Below are 16,194 nucleotides of genomic sequence, written 5' to 3'. Positions count from 1 at the left end.
GGCTTGTCCCTTCTCCACTCCCCAACCCCCCCATCCCTTTTCTGCTGCTTTCTCACACTTTGGCTTTGCTTCCCATCCGCCAGCATCCCTGAAGGATGCAGTAATTTGCTTATTTTTGGAAGATGCTGTCACACGAGGCAGCGTCGCCGGCGGGCAGGGATTGAGCGTGACCGCCGCTCAGCGCCCGCGAGGAAGAGGATGGCTGGGGTGAATGTCCACGTGGGGCTGATGTAGCGGGGATGGAGGCAGGACTGGCACCCTCCCCCCTGCCCAAAAATATCTCCTGCCACGTGCCCTTCCATAGTCCATCTCCTGGGAGCGCCTCAGCCTGGATTAGGCCCATTTTGGGAGCCCCCCCCCCCTTGTCCAGGGTCTCATGGCAGGGCTGCTGCTCACCCCACGGATGCCAGGTGGGACACGCCTGGCCAAGGCACGGGGAAAAAAGCTCCAGGAACAAAAGACCAGACACCTATGCTAGGAGGTTCATGATTACCCTCCCCGTGGGAGCCAAGAAATGAGGATGAGTGGGCACGGCGTGTCCCCGCACCCGTGGGTGATGCCAGGACCTTCTGCTCCCCCACGGCCAGCAGTGAGACGGCTCCACCCCCGTGCTTTTGGGCAGAAAGCCAGTGGTTTGGGGGTCGGAACGCAGAGTCATCAGCACGGCTGGAGTGACGGCGTGGCAGGGATCTGATCTGCCTTCCCCCGGGGAAGCATCCCAAACCCCCGACAGCCCCGCTGGTGCCGACCTCGGCGCTGCTGACCCCGCTGCCCATCCCCGGGTGGGGACCGAGAGGGATCGAGAGCGAGCGACCGCCACCACCGTGGCAGGCAACCAGCAGCCGTCAATATTCATGAGGCTGCAGAGGATCCAGGCTTTTAAATATTCATACAGGCAGGCGAAGGTGGGAGGCTGTTGGTGCCAGCAGGAAGGGGAAAAAAAAAAAACGCGGAGAGGGGGCAAGCAGCCACCGGTGTCCCCAGTGGGCCATGTCCAAGGGCAAAAGGGTGTTTTCTGACGACATCCGAGGGTCAGGCTCCTGCTCATCACCTTCAGAGGGCCAGGCAGCTCGTGTGCTTTGCGGGGCAGGCGCCATGGATGCCGGTGTCACGGGGGTGCTTGCGGTAGGGGTACCCCACTTCACCCACGCATGGGAGCTCCTGCCCGGCTCCCGCTCACATCTGGCTGCCGGGAGCAGGCTGTGCACATCTGGTGGGGAAGGCCCCGTTCTTTAGTCAAAGGGTCCGGTTTAAAACACTAATCCGATTTTAACGCTAATCCTGTTAACATTGAGATCAGGATTAATTCTGGGTTAATCGGGATAATCCTGACAAAATGTTGAGCATTAGACGTTGGATGAATTATTGCTGCCGTGAGCGGTACGCTTTTAATTTGGCGGCAAGACGCAGCCGGGGGGAGAGGGGTGGGGGCCGGTGAGGGGGATGGAGAGGCCACAACCCCCTTGGATGAGAGAGACTTGTAGTATATTCCTTGTAGTATATCCCTTGTAGTATATTCCTTGTAGTATACCCCTTGTAGTATATCCCTTTGTATGATGCCCAGAGCACCCCGGGCCTCTCATTTCTTCCACTTTTGCTTCTGCAGCCCCAGTTATCTCCAGTTTTTCCTCCTTTTCTTCCCAGCTGGGCATCTCCTGGCTTCTCCATCTCAGGAGGCAGGAGCTGGGCTGCTGGAAATCCCTCCCTGCGCAGGGGCTTTGCTGGTGGAGCTGCTGTGAAACGCTGCACGGGGATGCAGAAGGGCTCAGGCACTTCCACACCGGCCCCTGCTCACCGGGATCGAGCGCCTGAGCTGGGATGTGGCACCACAGCCCTGTGCATGCAGTACTGGGATAGCTGGGCTGCTCTGTCTGAAACTGGTTTGAAACTCGAGAGCTGATGCCTGGGCTGGGGGGGCCTGGCGAGGCGATGCCCAGGGGCCGGGGGTGCTGCATCCCGGCCGGGGGATGCTCCCCAGGAGGGATTTGCAGCCAGACTCCAGGTGAGGAGGTGTCTGCTGGGGAAGTGTCCCGTTACCTGGGCTCTGCTCCTCTTACAAAACAGCCATCAGCACTCTGAGAGCATCAATAATTAAAGATGAGCGGGGTTCGGTAGGAATGAATGAATAAATGAATGAATGGAGCAGTTTGTGATGCACTGACATCGGTTTGTTTTGCAGAGGGGTCAGAGCTGCTTTGCGTGGTGACCAGGTTCCTGATGGTGTGAGGCTGAGGGGGGGGTCTCAGAGGGATTGTCCAGACACCAACAGGAGTCCGTTTTTGCAAAGCTCCACTGTCCCACACCCCAGGGCACTAATGACACAGCCCCCTGCTCTGCCAGAGCCCCCTCAGCCATTACTGGGGCCCAGGGTGGGGATGGAGGGACTGGGATCTCATCCCGGCATCTCGGAGGGAGGGAAGGAAGGGCAGGTACCGCCGTGCTGAGAGCTGGGCTGAATGACCCCCAAGCAGACAGGAGAGACCAGGCTGGTCTGAGACCCCCCAGTGACGTTGTGGCAGGGTCAGGCAGGCAGAGAAATGGGGGGGGCGGGGGAAATATTACAGGACAGGTATCTGGAAATCCTTCCCTCCCCCGCCTCCATTTCTTTAACAGCTCTCAGGGTTTCTCCAAAAAAATGTTTCAAATTTCAATTAAAATTTTCCTTGGAAATGTTGACCGAAGCAAAGCTGTGGGAGGGACAGATGTTGTTTTTCTCCCAGCTTTGCTCACAGCTTTATTCGCTGCTGACCCTCGCTGGCAGCGCTGGGATGAGTGGCCCAGGCTTCAGCCCCGATTCCCTGCACGCCCTAAGGGACCCCGTGCCCAAGGGGGGGGGTTCCCAGTGGGGCCAGGGTCCCCAGCCCCCTTCAGTGCATCCTCAACTGTTCCAGTGCCCTGGCACTGGGAGCATCCCCAGCTCTGCAGGGAGAGGCTTTTCCTATCGCGCTGCCCCAGCACAGACACTTTTCTCTAAAGGCTGGGATGGAGGAGGCTCAGCTCTGTCCCAGAGCAGCCCGGTGAAGCAGCACTGAGCTGGGGAGGGGGCTACACCTGCAGTGGCCATGGAAAGGCTTTTGCAGGTGCGGGGAGAGCAGAGGGACTGTGCCTGCTCTTTTTTCCCCATCCCTTTGTTTCTGAAATTTGCGTGGGCTGGGAGCAGTGGTCTGGGCCAGGCTTTCAGAGCTGTGAGCCAAAGTCTGGGAGTTCAGGGCAGGAGACCTCGAGCACCAGCCCAAGGAGATGAGTATGCAAGCAGGCGCAGGGATGCAGGTAACGCACGAGAGAAATATATATTTTTATTATTTTTTAATATATTTTTAAAATTTTAATAGATAGGGAGACAGGCAGGGATGGAGGAGAGTAATGGAGAGCAAGGGTGCAAGAAGCATCAGGTGGGAGCCCCACGTGAGGAGAGCTGTTGCCCTCCCCAGTGCCAGCTCCGAGGGATGCTGTGCCGGGAGGTGGCACAGAAAGGTGCAGTGGCTCACCCCGGTCCCACAGCAAGAGCCCGAGGTGACTCCCAGCACAGCCAGCGATGCTGAAACATCCGTCCCCACTCCCAGCACCGCAGCTGGGGGCTGGCGGGGTCTCCTTATCCCCAGCACAGCCCGGCCCTTTTGGGGTGCTGAGCTCCAGTGCCCATCCTGAGAGCTCAGCACAGCACCAGATGGGACCTGGAGTCAGATGCTGGATTAAATGATGAGAGTGGGATTATGAGGATTTAATCCAGATCAGTGTCCAACCAGGGTCTGGAGCCGGGGGTTTATGTACTCGGTAAATAACCCGTTGTGTTGCCTTGCCCGGGGCTGGGCTTGCCAGCTCCGTGCCAGCTGTTTCCTAAGCTGGCCAGGGTGGATTTTAGGGGGCCTTTGCCTTGATCCCCATCCTGTGGCGCAGCAGAGGAGATCCAAACAGATGGGAGCTGGCAAGTCTGCAGTGTGGCCGAGCAACGCGGCTGCCCGGGACCTTCGCAGGGCTCCATCCCCCCCGTGCAAGGGCGATGCCCGGCCAGCCCGAGCGTGCTCCGGTGCATCGTCCCTGCCGAGAGAGCAGGATGGAACGTGAGCTGGGGGGGTCTGGGGGGCTGCTGCCGGCCCCAGCCCCACAGCAGGAGCTGCCCAGCGCGGCCCGATTTGCTTCGCCTGGTGACGGCGGGGTCCTGGGGAGAGGCTGAGCTCGGGGCCAGAGGCTGCCTGTGGCATTAGCACGGTGAGGGTTTATCCATCCTGGCTGCGAGTACAGGTCTGTATCGGTGCTTGCGGGCTCTGTTCTGGCTGGTTTGGGGAGAAGAGAGGTGCTGGCCTCTCTGCCAGGACAGGCTGCCGAGCTCGGGCTGAGCTGGGAAGAGGGAAGAGGAGCCGTGTGCCCTGGGCACGTCTCAGCAGGGTGCTCAGGGACCCCCCTTCTACCGCTCGGTTGCCTTGTTGCAAATAATATTCTTACCATGGCTGAAACACCCCTGAGCACCGCAGGTAGCTGAGTGCGGGGCGGGGGGGGGGGGTGATGTACAGTGGGGGTCAGGCAGAAGCGGGCCTGAAATGGCTGTTTTCTTCTCAGGTCGAGTCCGACACCGCTCTCAGAGCCCGCTGTGGGTAGGAGCGAGGTGCTGGCAGAGGCTCGGCTGCCTCCGCTGGGACAAACCCTCTGCTCCGGCTCCGAGGGTCCCTTTGCAGAGTCAGGCTTGCTGCCTCTCTTAGGAAGTGAGTGGAAATATTAATAAGCTCCGGTGGCTTTGAGTTTTGCATGGGAACAGCTGCAGAGTGCCCTGCTCCGTCCCGGGGCAGGATCCTTTCCCCACACATTTTTTCTTGCTGTTTGGTTTTTTTTTTTTTTTTTTCTCTTCTAAGTGCCCCATGGGTGGTCCAGAGCTGCTCCTCCACCCCAGCTCTCAGCTCCGCTCCCTCCAAGCTCCTTCTCCCACTCTCCTCTGTGCCCTGGGTCCCTCCACTCCTCTCCTAAACTCTTCCCCTCTTCCCTGCAGCCATCTCGGCTCTCCACCGAGACCCAGCAGCTCCAGTGGGATAACTGTGGTGCCCATCACCGCTGGGTCTGGAGGGACAGCCCTGCTCCTCACCTGCGTCCCTCAAACACCGTTGGCACTTCAGCTCCTTCCCCGCCTCCAGCCCTAAGCGTTCAGCCCTCGATCGTACTGGAGATATTGGAGAGGGGAGAGGGGTTGTGGAAAAAAGAGAGGGAAGGATGGGGACAAGAAGAAGGGAGGGAAGGAAGAGAGAAGCATCCTTATCTAGCCAGGCAGATATAATGAAGCTGCTTCAGTAAAGCGATTGTTGGGAGTTTTAGGAGCTAAAAGAATTGTTTAATTGTACCTTTTTTTTAGCTCTGGGGAGATAAAAGGCAAAAGCCCCCAAGTCTCCCTCTGCTCCCCATCAAACCTCTTTTATACAAGACTCCCAGGGAGGTGCAGAGGGGCTGGGGATGCTCCTGTCCCCGCTGGCGGGGGAGGGAATTGTTCCTGCTGCCTTCCCCAGGAGGGGCCCGGGGGGAAGCCGGGTGCTTTGCGAGTGGGTTTTCACTGGGAGAACCACCACAGTAACACCCGTGGTGCGCTCCCAGGGCGGCAGGGCTTCGCTGATGCTTCTGCTCCACCGTCGTTTCCTCCGCTTTAGCACGCAGGAGGCTGGGGAGGGGGGGGGCTTTAAACCCCTCCCTGGCAGATCCCAAGCAGATTTCTTCCCCAGGGCAGGCTGCAGTCCTGACCTTGGTGTCCATCACCCCCTCCGCCCCGGCTCTGCCCTCCCAAAAGCTCCCGACCCCTTATCCCCAAGGACACGGGGCAGCATTTGTTTTGTTTTTGGGCAGCTTCACTCCTTCGCCTTCCCTTCGTGAGCTGCCCATGAACCAGCTGCTTCCCACCCTGCGAGCTGGGGGGGGTGTGGGGCAGGCGCCGGGACCCCCGGGGCTTTGGGGAGATGCTGCTGCTGCCCCTGAGCTGGGGGCTGAGCCTCGAGGGCTCCCAGCCGTGGCAGAAATCAGCCCAGTGCTCTATTAACCCTGTGCTGTGACGCTGGTTTGGCGAGAAATGGGTCATCTCCCAGCGTGGCACCGCTGCGGCACGGGGACAGCAAGGAGAGCTGCGTCCCCCTCCCCTCCAGCCCCTCGCTGCTGTTGCTGGGTGGGGGTTTCAGATACCACAGGGAAAGATCTCGGTGCCCACGGGGGATGTTGGGCTTTTCTGAAGCTACAGGAGACCGAGCCCTTTGTGTGGGGGGGGTCTGGGCTTGGGCAAAACTGTCCCTGAGGGGGCATAACTGAGAAACGGGGCAAAAAAAAATGCTTTTGCTCCCAGGCTGGGTGGGTTTTGGTCACCTCCCTGCAAAGTGCTGCTGCAGCAGTTGGGATTTATCCCACCCTCCCAGAGCCTTCCCCAGCTGGGAGCTGCGTGGGGTGGGATCCTGCGTGGCCGCAGCCGGCGGGGTACAGAGCGATGCCCTGGGAGGGGGGGGGGGTGCGTGGGGGGCGAGCATCGAGCCTCCCTGGGATCTGGCCCTGGGGTTTTGATACGCAGCCTGCGGGCAGGAAGGCCAGGCCTTGGGGATGGAAAGTGCTCGGGAAGCAGGAGGAGATGACGGTCGTTGTTGTGTGCTCGGTACCTGAGTGTTGCAGCCTTTGATATCTCCTCCTCGGCTCAGGGTGTGATAGCAGCTGGGCCAGGCAGAGAATAAATACCCTGTCCCTTCTGGAGACGGTGGCGAAGGTTTGATGTTTATTTTCCTGCTGCATCGGGGTTAAAAAGCTCAGCCCACGCACCCCGAGCAGGGGCCCCGGAGCCTTGCGTGCCCCCAGGACCAGGCCAGCACCCGCAGCCCCACATCTCCCCCTTCTCCAGCTGGGAAACTCGGCAGGGTGACACGTTCCCCCGTGACAGCAGGGAACATCCATCCTGTCAGGGTAGACACCGGCACAGACGGGTCCAGGCACTGTTCATCCCGGGGTGGCACCCAGCAAGGCAGGATTGAGCCCCCCCCCCCAAAGCATCTCCAGTGAAGATGGGATCTGGGCACCCATTTTAGACTCCGTGGTGATGGGTGAAGCTGCATGAAAGTGTCGGGTCCCGACAGGCTCGGGGTGAGCCACAGCCTCAGTGGCTGTGATCAGGTCCTGGGAGGGCTTCCAGTGCCAGGAATGGGACTGGGAGGGGGGACCCGGAGCCATCCCGGGGCGGCTCCCGGGGGCGGCAGGGGTGGGAGGCAGGATGGGGGGGGGGGGGGCTGAGTTGTCAGTTAACGTCTTATCTTGAAGCAGGAGAAGTCATTAACAAGCCAGAGCAATAAAAACCAATCCCCTCGGCGTCAGCTCATTAACGGTCCGCTGGCGGCCAAGGACGGAGCAGCCGCCGCGCTCCCGCCGCGCCGGGGACGTCTCGGCTCCTCGCTGTGGCTGCACAGCTCCGTGGGCACCCCAGTCCCGTGGCTGCACCCCCCGAAATGGCTGCAGGCAAGAAATGGGAGAGACCCCCCCCCCCCCGTCCCAAATAGCACTTGGTGTCTGTGTCCATCCCCCCCCCAAGCCGTTCCAGCTCACCGCTATCCTGCGCTGGCCTGGGCTATGCAGGTGCCCGCTGCCCAGCAGCGGAGGGGCCCGTGCCCAGCGAGGGGGGACGGGGACAGGGGTGCGTGGCTCTCGTCTTGGTGCCAGCGAGGATTTTGGGGGGGCCGCTGGGTCCCTGCAAAGGGCGGGGGGAGAGCTGTTCCCTGAGCACGTTGTGCTGAGCATCAGGCCAGAACAGTCCCTTCCAGGCTAAAAATCCATTCATTTCCATCTTGCACTTTGCTTGCTTTTTTTTTTTTTTTTTTTTTGGCTGTTGCCATAATTAGCTCCATCAGATGAGCTTAATTACTTGAGGTCAGCTGCAACCTTGGGGCAGAGGAGGCAGAAGGGGTCTGGGCTCACCTGGAGCTGCCAGCTCTCCCCACTGCCCCATTCTGACCCCTGTCCCGTGGGCTGTAGGGACCGTGGTGTGTTGGGGTGTTGTGCTATAGGGTCTATAGGGCATTGGGGTGTTGTGCTATAGGGGCTGTGGGGTCTATAGGGCATTGGGGTGTTGTGCTATAGGGGCTATGGGGTCTATAGGATGTTGGGGTGTTGTGCTATAGGGGCTGTGGGGTCTATGGGGCGTTGGGGTGTTGTGCTATAGGGGCTGTGGGGTCTATAGGGTGTTGGGGTGTTGTGCTATAGGGGCTGTGGGGTCTATGGGGCGTTGGGGTGTTGTGCTGTGGGGTCTATGGGGCGTTGGGGTGTTGTGCTATAGGGGCTGTGGGGTCTATGGGGCGTTGGGGTGTTGTGCTGTAGGGGCTGTAGGGACCACGGTGTATCGGGGTGTTGTGCCGAGGCACACATGCCGCAACAGCCCTTAGCAACAAGGATGCCACATGGCAACAGCGTCTGAGCCGTCCTGTTGTGCCGTGGGGAGGGGGAGGCAGCAATTTCCCCCCCTCCCTCGACTAAATCAATTTTTTCTTACAATTATTTTCTCCAGACAAAAAAAAAAAAACATCCTTGGGGGGCGGGATGTGTGTGAGCCAACGGCCCTTTGTCATCTCCCGTGACAGCTCGAGGGCTGTTAAGGTCCAGGGCTCTGGCTGGGGGGTGTTTGGGTGGGGGGGGAGCGGGGAGGGATGGATGGAGACGGGGCAGGGGAAAGGGCTGCCGGGGGGGGGGGGGGCAAAGCCAGGCTCAGGTGCTGCCCTGGCAGCATGAGACCCCCCCTGGGTTGAGACCTGGGGGTGGGCAGCACCCCTCACCCGGAGCGAGACAGCCAGAGGTGGGAGACCACCAGCCCTCAAAGTTTCCCGGGGCTTTGCAAGGGTGGGGAGCCCCAAAACCCATCTGCTACGTGCCAAAAACCTGCACGCCATGACCATGGGGGAGAGGAGACAGGGTCTCTCCGCCACCTCCTGCTCCCTGCAGCTCCCTTACCCGCTGCCAAGCCCCCCCGGCCCCCCGGGGACGGGGCTGGTGGGTGCTCTGGCCCACGCTCGGTCCAGCCCCGCTTCCCTTTCCTGATGTAGGAGTTTCAGCATCTGCGCTGCCAGCCTGCTTTGTGCTAAAACAACAACAAAACTAAGCAGTCAATTTTCCAGCAATTAGCTACGGCGAGAACATTTCAAGTCCCAGAAAACCCCCACCCCACAGGATTAATTAAATCTTCCAATTAATGTCTAATTTAAATGATGATGATGGCTGTTATAATTTCATATTGATTTTTCTTTTTGGTCTTAAAATAGAGCTGTTGTCCCTTCCATGCCGCCTTTTCCACACCCCAGGAGCTGTTTGTTCTCTCTGTTTGATTTGCCAACGTTAAACATGTGTCTGGAAAATCGAGCCTTGTATTTCGGGGCGCTGACAGGCAGCGCTCGCTCCGCTGCCGGGCGGGTACATGTTCCAAGGGGACCCGGTGGCATGTTTGGAGATGTTTGTGCAGAAAGCCCATGTCTGTAGCCTGAACTTTCGTGCTGTGGATATACGCTTGGCCATGTGGAATTGGACTCCTAGCATATTAAATTTTTACTGCTATAAACCCAAAGCCATTACTTTCCCCCGGCTCAGGCAGCCATAAACCTTGCCGCTGCTTTGCTTCCAGAATAAACCGGGCATTTATGTTTCCCGGGAGCTGGTTCATTGGTGTAATGGATGTGTAACCTCCTGTAATTGCTAAGGTTATTCCAGTGCTTGCATGTGAGCCCTGGCTCTGTCACCAGCTTGCTAGCGCCGGTTTTATTTCGAGTGGGTTGCTGGTGGGGGAGCTCAAAGGCGCCTGGAACGGCACCGGGAGGCTTTGAAACGCGGCGTGCTGCCAGCCTGAAGCGGAAAACGTGAGCGAGCAAGGGGACTGTAAATGGTTGTACACGCTTAGAGCAGGAGACCGGAGGAGGCCTCGAGCTGGCACCGTGTCTGGACCATGTCGGTGTGCTGACTCAGCTGGGGATCAGGGATTGAGCATCCTCGGAAGCGGCTCAGCCTCTCTGGAGGAAAGGCGGGAGCAGCACAGCGCTGCGTCCAGGGGAGCGGACGGGGTTGGGGTGCCCAGCTCGGCTCTCCGCTCCCCTCTCCCCTCTCCCCTTCCAGACAAGGAGCTCCCGACACTCCCAGGGCTCCCAGCCTGGCTTGGCCGACCAAGCCAAACTCTCCTTCGCCTCGGCCGAATCCTTGGAAACCATGTCGGAAGCGGAGCTGCCCCTGGGCTTTAATAGGATGAACCGGTTCCGGCAGAGCTTGCCCTTGTCCCGTTCCACCAGCCAGACCAAGCTGCGATCGCCAGGTACCCCCCAGGGCTCTGCCTCCCCCCGGCCGGGCGGCACGTACCCGCCTGGCCACCGCCAAACATCTCTGCCCACCTCTGCGGGCAGCTGCCGGTGTGTGCCGGGTGGGGGGATTGGCGTCTACCTGCCCGAATACCCCCGGGGAGGAGCAGGGTGGGGGGCACTACATGCCGTGCAGGGTGGCCGAGGGGGATGAGCTGCCTTCAGCCTCGCTCCTCCAGGGTGGCCAGAGGTCCCCGAGCCCTCGGTTGGGCGCACACAGAGACCTCCAAGCAGGCGGGCAGACCTGCACCTCTCGGCCTCGGCGTGGTGCGGGGAAGGGGGGGTGGGCACACCTCACCGCTTTCCCCTCCCTCTGCTTCCAGGGGTCCTCTTCCTGCAGTTTGGGGATGAGACGAGGCGCGTCCACATCACCCACGAGATCAGCAGCATGGACACCCTGCACGCCCTCATTGTCCACATGTTCCCTCAGAAGCTCACCATGGGGATGCTGAAGTCTCCCAACACTGCCATCCTCATCAAGGACGAGTCGCGCAATGTCTTCTACGAGCTGGAGGATGTCCGGTGAGGGGCAGGCTCAGAAATCCACCACAGATTGATTTTTTTTTTTTTTTTTTTTTTCCCCCTCTTTCTTTAAGAGCATCACGAGCGAGGAAATCAGTGGGATGAAAGCAGAAGGGTGGGCGTGGGTGCAGTTCTGTGACCGGGACTTTCTGGGGGCTCGGGAGCTGCCTGCCCGGGATGCTCACGGCTCTGCCTCTCCTTTCAGCGATATCCAGGACAGAAGTATCATTAAAATCTACCGGAAAGAGCCTCTCTACGCCTCATTCCCAGCCTCACACATCACCAACGGTGACCTGAGGGTAAGGGGGGACGGGGTGTCCCGGGGAGAGCCTGTGGTGTGGGTGCACCCGGGGGGCTGGAACCAGTAAAGAGAGAAAGTGATGGAGACAGGGACTGGTAATTGCATGTGTTTGTGGAAGGAGTAATGACTGCGATTCATCTTGCCCGGTTCCAGCATTGTTAAGTGTTACTTTAAGAGAATGGATGTTTGGGGCCTGACAGCAGGGTAATAAACATGATAATTAGGGGATTCATCAGAATAAATCATCCCGCTCCTGGATGGGAACGAGGGAGCTGCCGTTTGGCCAAGGCCAGGTGAAGCTGCAGGAGCTGCAGCTCTCGGTCCTTGTTGGGGTGCAGCTCAGCAAGGTCCCAGCCAGCCAGAGAAGGGGGGGGGGGGGGGGGCTGGCCCCCAGGGACGTGGTGCTGACCCCCCCCTCCGCCTCCCTGCTCCTTTCCCCAGCGGGAGATGGTGTACACCTCCAGGGAATCTTCTCCTACCCGCCGGCTGAACAACATATCCCCGGCTTCCCACCTCACCTCCGGCTCCCCTCCGCCGGTGCTCCAGTCGTCCTCCCCGTCCCGTTCCCGCATGTCCTACAGCGGGGGCCGCCCGCCCTCCTACGCCGGCAGCCCCGTCCACCACGGCGAACGTCTCTCCAACCTGCCGCCCGCCCAGGGCGTCTCGCCCAGCCCCAGCGCCATCCTGGAGCGCCGGGACGTGAAGCCGGATGAGGACCTGGCCGGGAAGAACGTGGTGCTGGTGAAGAACGAGGGGCTCTACGCCGATCCCTACGGCATGGTGCACGAGGGCCGGCTCAGCATCACCTCCACCCAGTCCCTGGCTGGCATGGGAGACCCTTTTGGCTACTCGGGGGGGCTGTACAAGCGGGGCTCCGTTCGCTCTCTCAGCACCTACTCGGCGGCCGCCTTGCAGACGGAGCTGGAGGACAGCCTGTACAAGCCCAACGCGCCCATTTACAGCGACACCTACGGACCCGGCTTGGGTTTCCGCATGCCCCCCTCCTCCCCACAGAAGATGGCTGATGGCCGGCTGGTGGATGTGCAGCCAGGGCAAAGCCCCCACAGCCCTTACTCGGGACCCCCCAGCCGCTCCTCGCCCGTCCGTCAGTCCTTCCGCAAGGACTCCTGCTCCTCCGTCTTCATGGAAAGCCCCGTCAACAAGCCACGCAACCCCAGCTCCTCTGGCCCTCCGGAGCTGTTTCCCGGTCCCAGCGATCGCCCGCTCTCGGGGTTCGGCTCCCCTGGACCGGCCAAAGACACAGAAACAAGGTGAGAAGGGGCGTGGGAGAAACACACACACACACACACACACCCCCAGCGGATACGAGCTTGGCTGCTCTGGTGGTCGTCCATCAGCGCAGCTGGGGAGGTAGAGGAAGAGCGGAGGAAGGCTTTGCCCCATCGCCACCGCGGCAGAGGTGTTGAGATGGGTGGTAAAGCAGCAAATTGGGCTGGGCTGAGGGGAGCGATCGGGGGTGGCGGGAGGCAAGAGGAGAGAGGGAATGAAGGGGGTGGATGTAGCCGGTGACGGCAGCGCTGCCGCCTCCCCGATGTCCCTCCGGGGACTTGCAGGGACCCGGTGGGTGGGTGGCTGAGGGTGGCTGAGGTGCCAGAGCCAGCTCCTCACCCGGCCCCTCTCCTTTCCCCGCGGCAGGGAGCGGATGGAGGCGATGGAGAAGCAGATCGCCAGCCTGACGGGGCTGGTGCAGAGTGCCCTGCTCCGCGGCTCCGAGGCCGAGACCCCCAGGTAAGGAGCGGGAGGGCAGGTGTGGGTCTGCTGCGGGGAGCGGGATGCTTTCCTTCAGCTGGGCTGTTTGCTGCCGAGGCTGGGGGGGGCAAAGGGGGGGGTTCCTGTCCCCCTCCCGGGGGATGCCAACCCCCCGCTGGGCCCCTGTGGCCCCCCAGAGCCGGTGAGGGTGGAGGTGCCCGGTCCACTCTTGCTTCCCTCCCGTCTTTCATTGCAGCGAGAAGACAGAAGCCACCAACGGCGGGACCCCCCCATCAGCGTGTAAGTGACTGGAGATCCAGCCCGTCACCCTGCAGCACCCCCTCCCTCCACCCCACGGCTACTGGGAGTGGGGTGGGCACAGGAGCAGGGGCTCTGAAGCCCCCACTGTGTGCTGGCAACCAGCGGGACCCCCCCCCCCCCCCCCAAATCCCACTAAGGGCCAGATCTGGGGTGGCCTCTCTGTGGAACCAGCAGCGGGGGGGGGGGGGGGAGGCGCAGATGGGGTCGTTTTGGAGACCCCCCAGAACTGCAGGACCGAAGCACGGGGTGGGGACAGGGAGGTCTTTCCCGGGAAAGCAGAGGAGCGGAGTCTGCAACCTTTCCCCGGGGTGGGGGGGGTATCTTCCCTCAGCAGCCTCTGCCCTCCCCGCAGCGACCAGCCGCAGTGGCATGGGGACACCGGTGCCCGCGCCCCCGCCGCCCTCCGCCACCAGCACGCCGGCGGGGCAGCCCACTGCCATCACCCGCTTGCACATGCAGCTGCACCTCCACGACCTGCAGCAGAACGCCAGCGACCTCCGCAACCAGCTGCAGCAGCTCAAGAAGCTGCAGGTAGGTACTGGGGCTGGGGGGGGGGGGGGGTGGGAAATCCCAGCTCTTACTGGGGTGGGTCCAGCCGCAGAGTAGGAAAATCCCCTTTTCTCGGTGACCTCGCGTGGGGTTTGGGTGCGGGAGAGCGAGGGGATCCCTCTCCACGCCGAGCGCAGAGCTGGCCGCATGCCGGTCCTCGTCGTGGGGGGGGGAGATCTTGCCCAGCCTGAATGCCCCCCCCCCCCCCCCCCGTTCTTCCTCCTCCTCCCAGCTGCAGAACCAAGAGACGGTGAAGACGATGCTGCGGCGGACAGAGACGGAGATCAGTGTGCGGGTGACGGACACCGTGCGCAAGCACGAGGATCCCCTGCAGCGCCAGCGGAGCTTGGTGGAGGAGGAGCGGCTCCGCTACCTCAATGAGGAGGAGCTGATCACCCAGCAGCTCAAGTGAGCTCGGGGGGGGGGGGGGCTGGCGGCAAGGCTTGAGCATGCAAATGGTTTGGGGGGGGGGGGGGGGGTCCCCCGGTGTGCTGACCTCGATGGGCCACATCCTCCATGGGTGTAAAGCAGCTTTGCACGGTGCCAGGCCACGTCCTTGACCGCGTGTCTAGTGTGAGGAGGGGTCGCCAGCCCTGCTGCTGTGTGGGGACCTGCCGGGCTGGCCACCCCTGGGGTTCTCCGGCACCCCGGAGCAGCAGTGACAACCCTGCCCCTGCCTCTGTGCTCACAGTGACCTGGAGAAGTCGGTGGAGAAGATCCAGAAGGATTTGGCCCACAACCACCGGCTCATCCCCGTGCAGGAGCTGGAGGAGAAGGCAGTGGTGCTCAAGCAGCTGGGGGAGACGCTGACGGACCTCAAGGGTGAGGAGGTGGCCATGGCCGGGGCTGGGTGGCAAGCGGGAGCCTGCCCGCATCTCCCTGCTCCACCCTCACGCACCGGGTGCTCCAGGCTGCCCGTTTGCTTTGGGTTTGCGCGTTTGCAGTTGCCTGTGTGTTTACCTGCAGCCCCAGGGCAGGTTCCCCCCCCCCCCCCGGTGCCAGCCAGCGTTGGGGGGAGGCTCCTGCAGGCTTTGGGCTGCTGCAGGGGTGAGGGCTGCACCCCACTCTCTTGCTGCTTGCTCCTAGTTCCCCTGCTAGCTGTTCCCCCGAGTCCCCCCGACAGCTCGGGGTTGCTCCTAGCTTTTCCCTGACCCTGTCCCGCAGGATCTTGCACTTGCCCACCCCCGTGCACGCTGCCCTTGATTTTGCTGCTCCTGCAGCCTCCCGTCCCCGGGCTGACCCCATCCTGCCTTTCACAAGCAGACGCCCGGCACCTCGGTTGGAAGTGGCAGAGCTCCTGCCTGCCGGAGCCAAGGCAGACCATAAATGATGATTTGGTGGCAGCCGCTGAGGTTGCAAGAATAAGGGAGCATGGCGGGGGGGTGGCTGGGATGCATCGAGCAGGGGTAAGGGCAGCTCTGCTTTCCTGCAGCTTTTCCCTAAAATTGGGCTGATGCTCAGCAGCTGAGATGGCGAGCAGAGCACGGGGCAGGGAGCCAGGAGCAACCTGCTCCGTGTCAGCCCCTGCCACCGCGTCCTCAGGGTTCTGGGTGCCAACCCCCCAGCTCCAGAGCAGCGTTGGTGCCCATGGATGTGGAGGGGACACCCTCGGGGGCTAAAATCGATTTCCTGCAGGCGGACGGGGAAGAGATGGTGGGGCACGGGGAGTGGGAGAGACACCAGCCCAGGTTCCCTGGGATTCATCCCACTCCGTGTGGCGGGGTGCCCTTGCCATGGGTAGGATGGCCGTGGTGGGTTTGGTGGGCACTGCCAGCTGGGCACTGGGAGGAGCTCCCCGACATGACGAGGGGGCCCTGGTGACCCCCCCACTCTCCCACCCCAGCCCAGTTCCCCAGCCTGCAGAGCAAGATGCGGGTGGTGCTGCGGGTGGAGGTGGAAGCTGTCAAGTTCCTCAAGGAGGAGCCGAATCGCCTCGATGGTTTGCTCAAGCGCTGCAAGACGGTGACGGACACCCTCGCCCAGATCCGCAGGTGAGCACCAAGCCCCAAGCCCTTGAGCACCTCAGAGGACACAGCCGGTCCCTTCGGTTGTCCCTGTGCCCCCTCGTGCGCGTGCCAGCGTCCTCTCTGCACCACAGATGCAAATCCCAGGGCGTGTTGAGAAAAGGCTCATTTTTCTGCTAAGGAATTAAAAAATGCCCTCCGTCCTTTCCAGAGGGTATGTGGGAACCCCTCTTTCTAAACTGACTTTTCCTTATCACCTTCAAAAAAGCGTGGCCCTATATCCAGATGGAAAGGCAGCCCTTAGCGCGGTCAGAAATCTCTTTCCTGAGGAGCAGAAAAATGCTCAGCTGGAGAAAAATCATCTTCCAGATCTACCGATAGCATCAGGCTGGGCCGTGCACCGTGGCTGAGCCCCCACCTGCCTCTTCCCATTAAGAGACCTTTCGGGATGGCTCACAGGAGGGCTCCGGCACCGGCCTCGCCTCAGGCTCATTGCTAGCCTGGT

The 16,194-nt window shown here is 61.3% G+C and overlaps 1 protein-coding gene across 18 annotated transcripts in view; it reads left to right on the top strand.

Annotated features, from left to right (window-relative positions):
- Positions 1–16,194, top strand: part of SRCIN1 (SRC kinase signaling inhibitor 1) — a 79,462-nt gene that overhangs the window by 49,748 nt on the left and 13,520 nt on the right. For 14 of the 18 annotated variants that reach the window (XM_042787126.1, XM_042787127.1, XM_042787128.1 and 11 more), the window contains 10 exons: positions 10,087–10,279; positions 10,646–10,844; positions 11,050–11,143; positions 11,587–12,416; positions 12,802–12,894; positions 13,112–13,155; positions 13,508–13,707; positions 13,958–14,133; positions 14,417–14,547; positions 15,569–15,716. In XM_042787126.1, coding sequence (XP_042643060.1) covers positions 10,087–10,279; positions 10,646–10,844; positions 11,050–11,143; positions 11,587–12,416; positions 12,802–12,894; positions 13,112–13,155; positions 13,508–13,707; positions 13,958–14,133; positions 14,417–14,547; positions 15,569–15,716 — 2,108 coding nt within the window. Of the gene's footprint in view, positions 1–1,451; positions 4,243–10,086; positions 10,280–10,645; positions 10,845–11,049; positions 11,144–11,586; positions 12,417–12,801; positions 12,895–13,111; positions 13,156–13,507; positions 13,708–13,957; positions 14,134–14,416; positions 14,548–15,568; positions 15,717–16,194 lie in introns of those variants that run through there. The other 4 variants (XM_042787124.1, XM_042787131.1, XM_042787134.1 and 1 more) reach the window with 3 other exon arrangements.

This window comes from Tyto alba, unplaced genomic scaffold (assembly GCF_018691265.1).
Source record: "Tyto alba isolate M040663 unplaced genomic scaffold, T.alba_DEE_v4.0 Super-Scaffold_12, whole genome shotgun sequence".
Taxonomy (NCBI): domain Eukaryota; kingdom Metazoa; phylum Chordata; class Aves; order Strigiformes; family Tytonidae; genus Tyto; species Tyto alba.
This window is presented reverse-complemented; position numbering and strand designations above follow the sequence as displayed.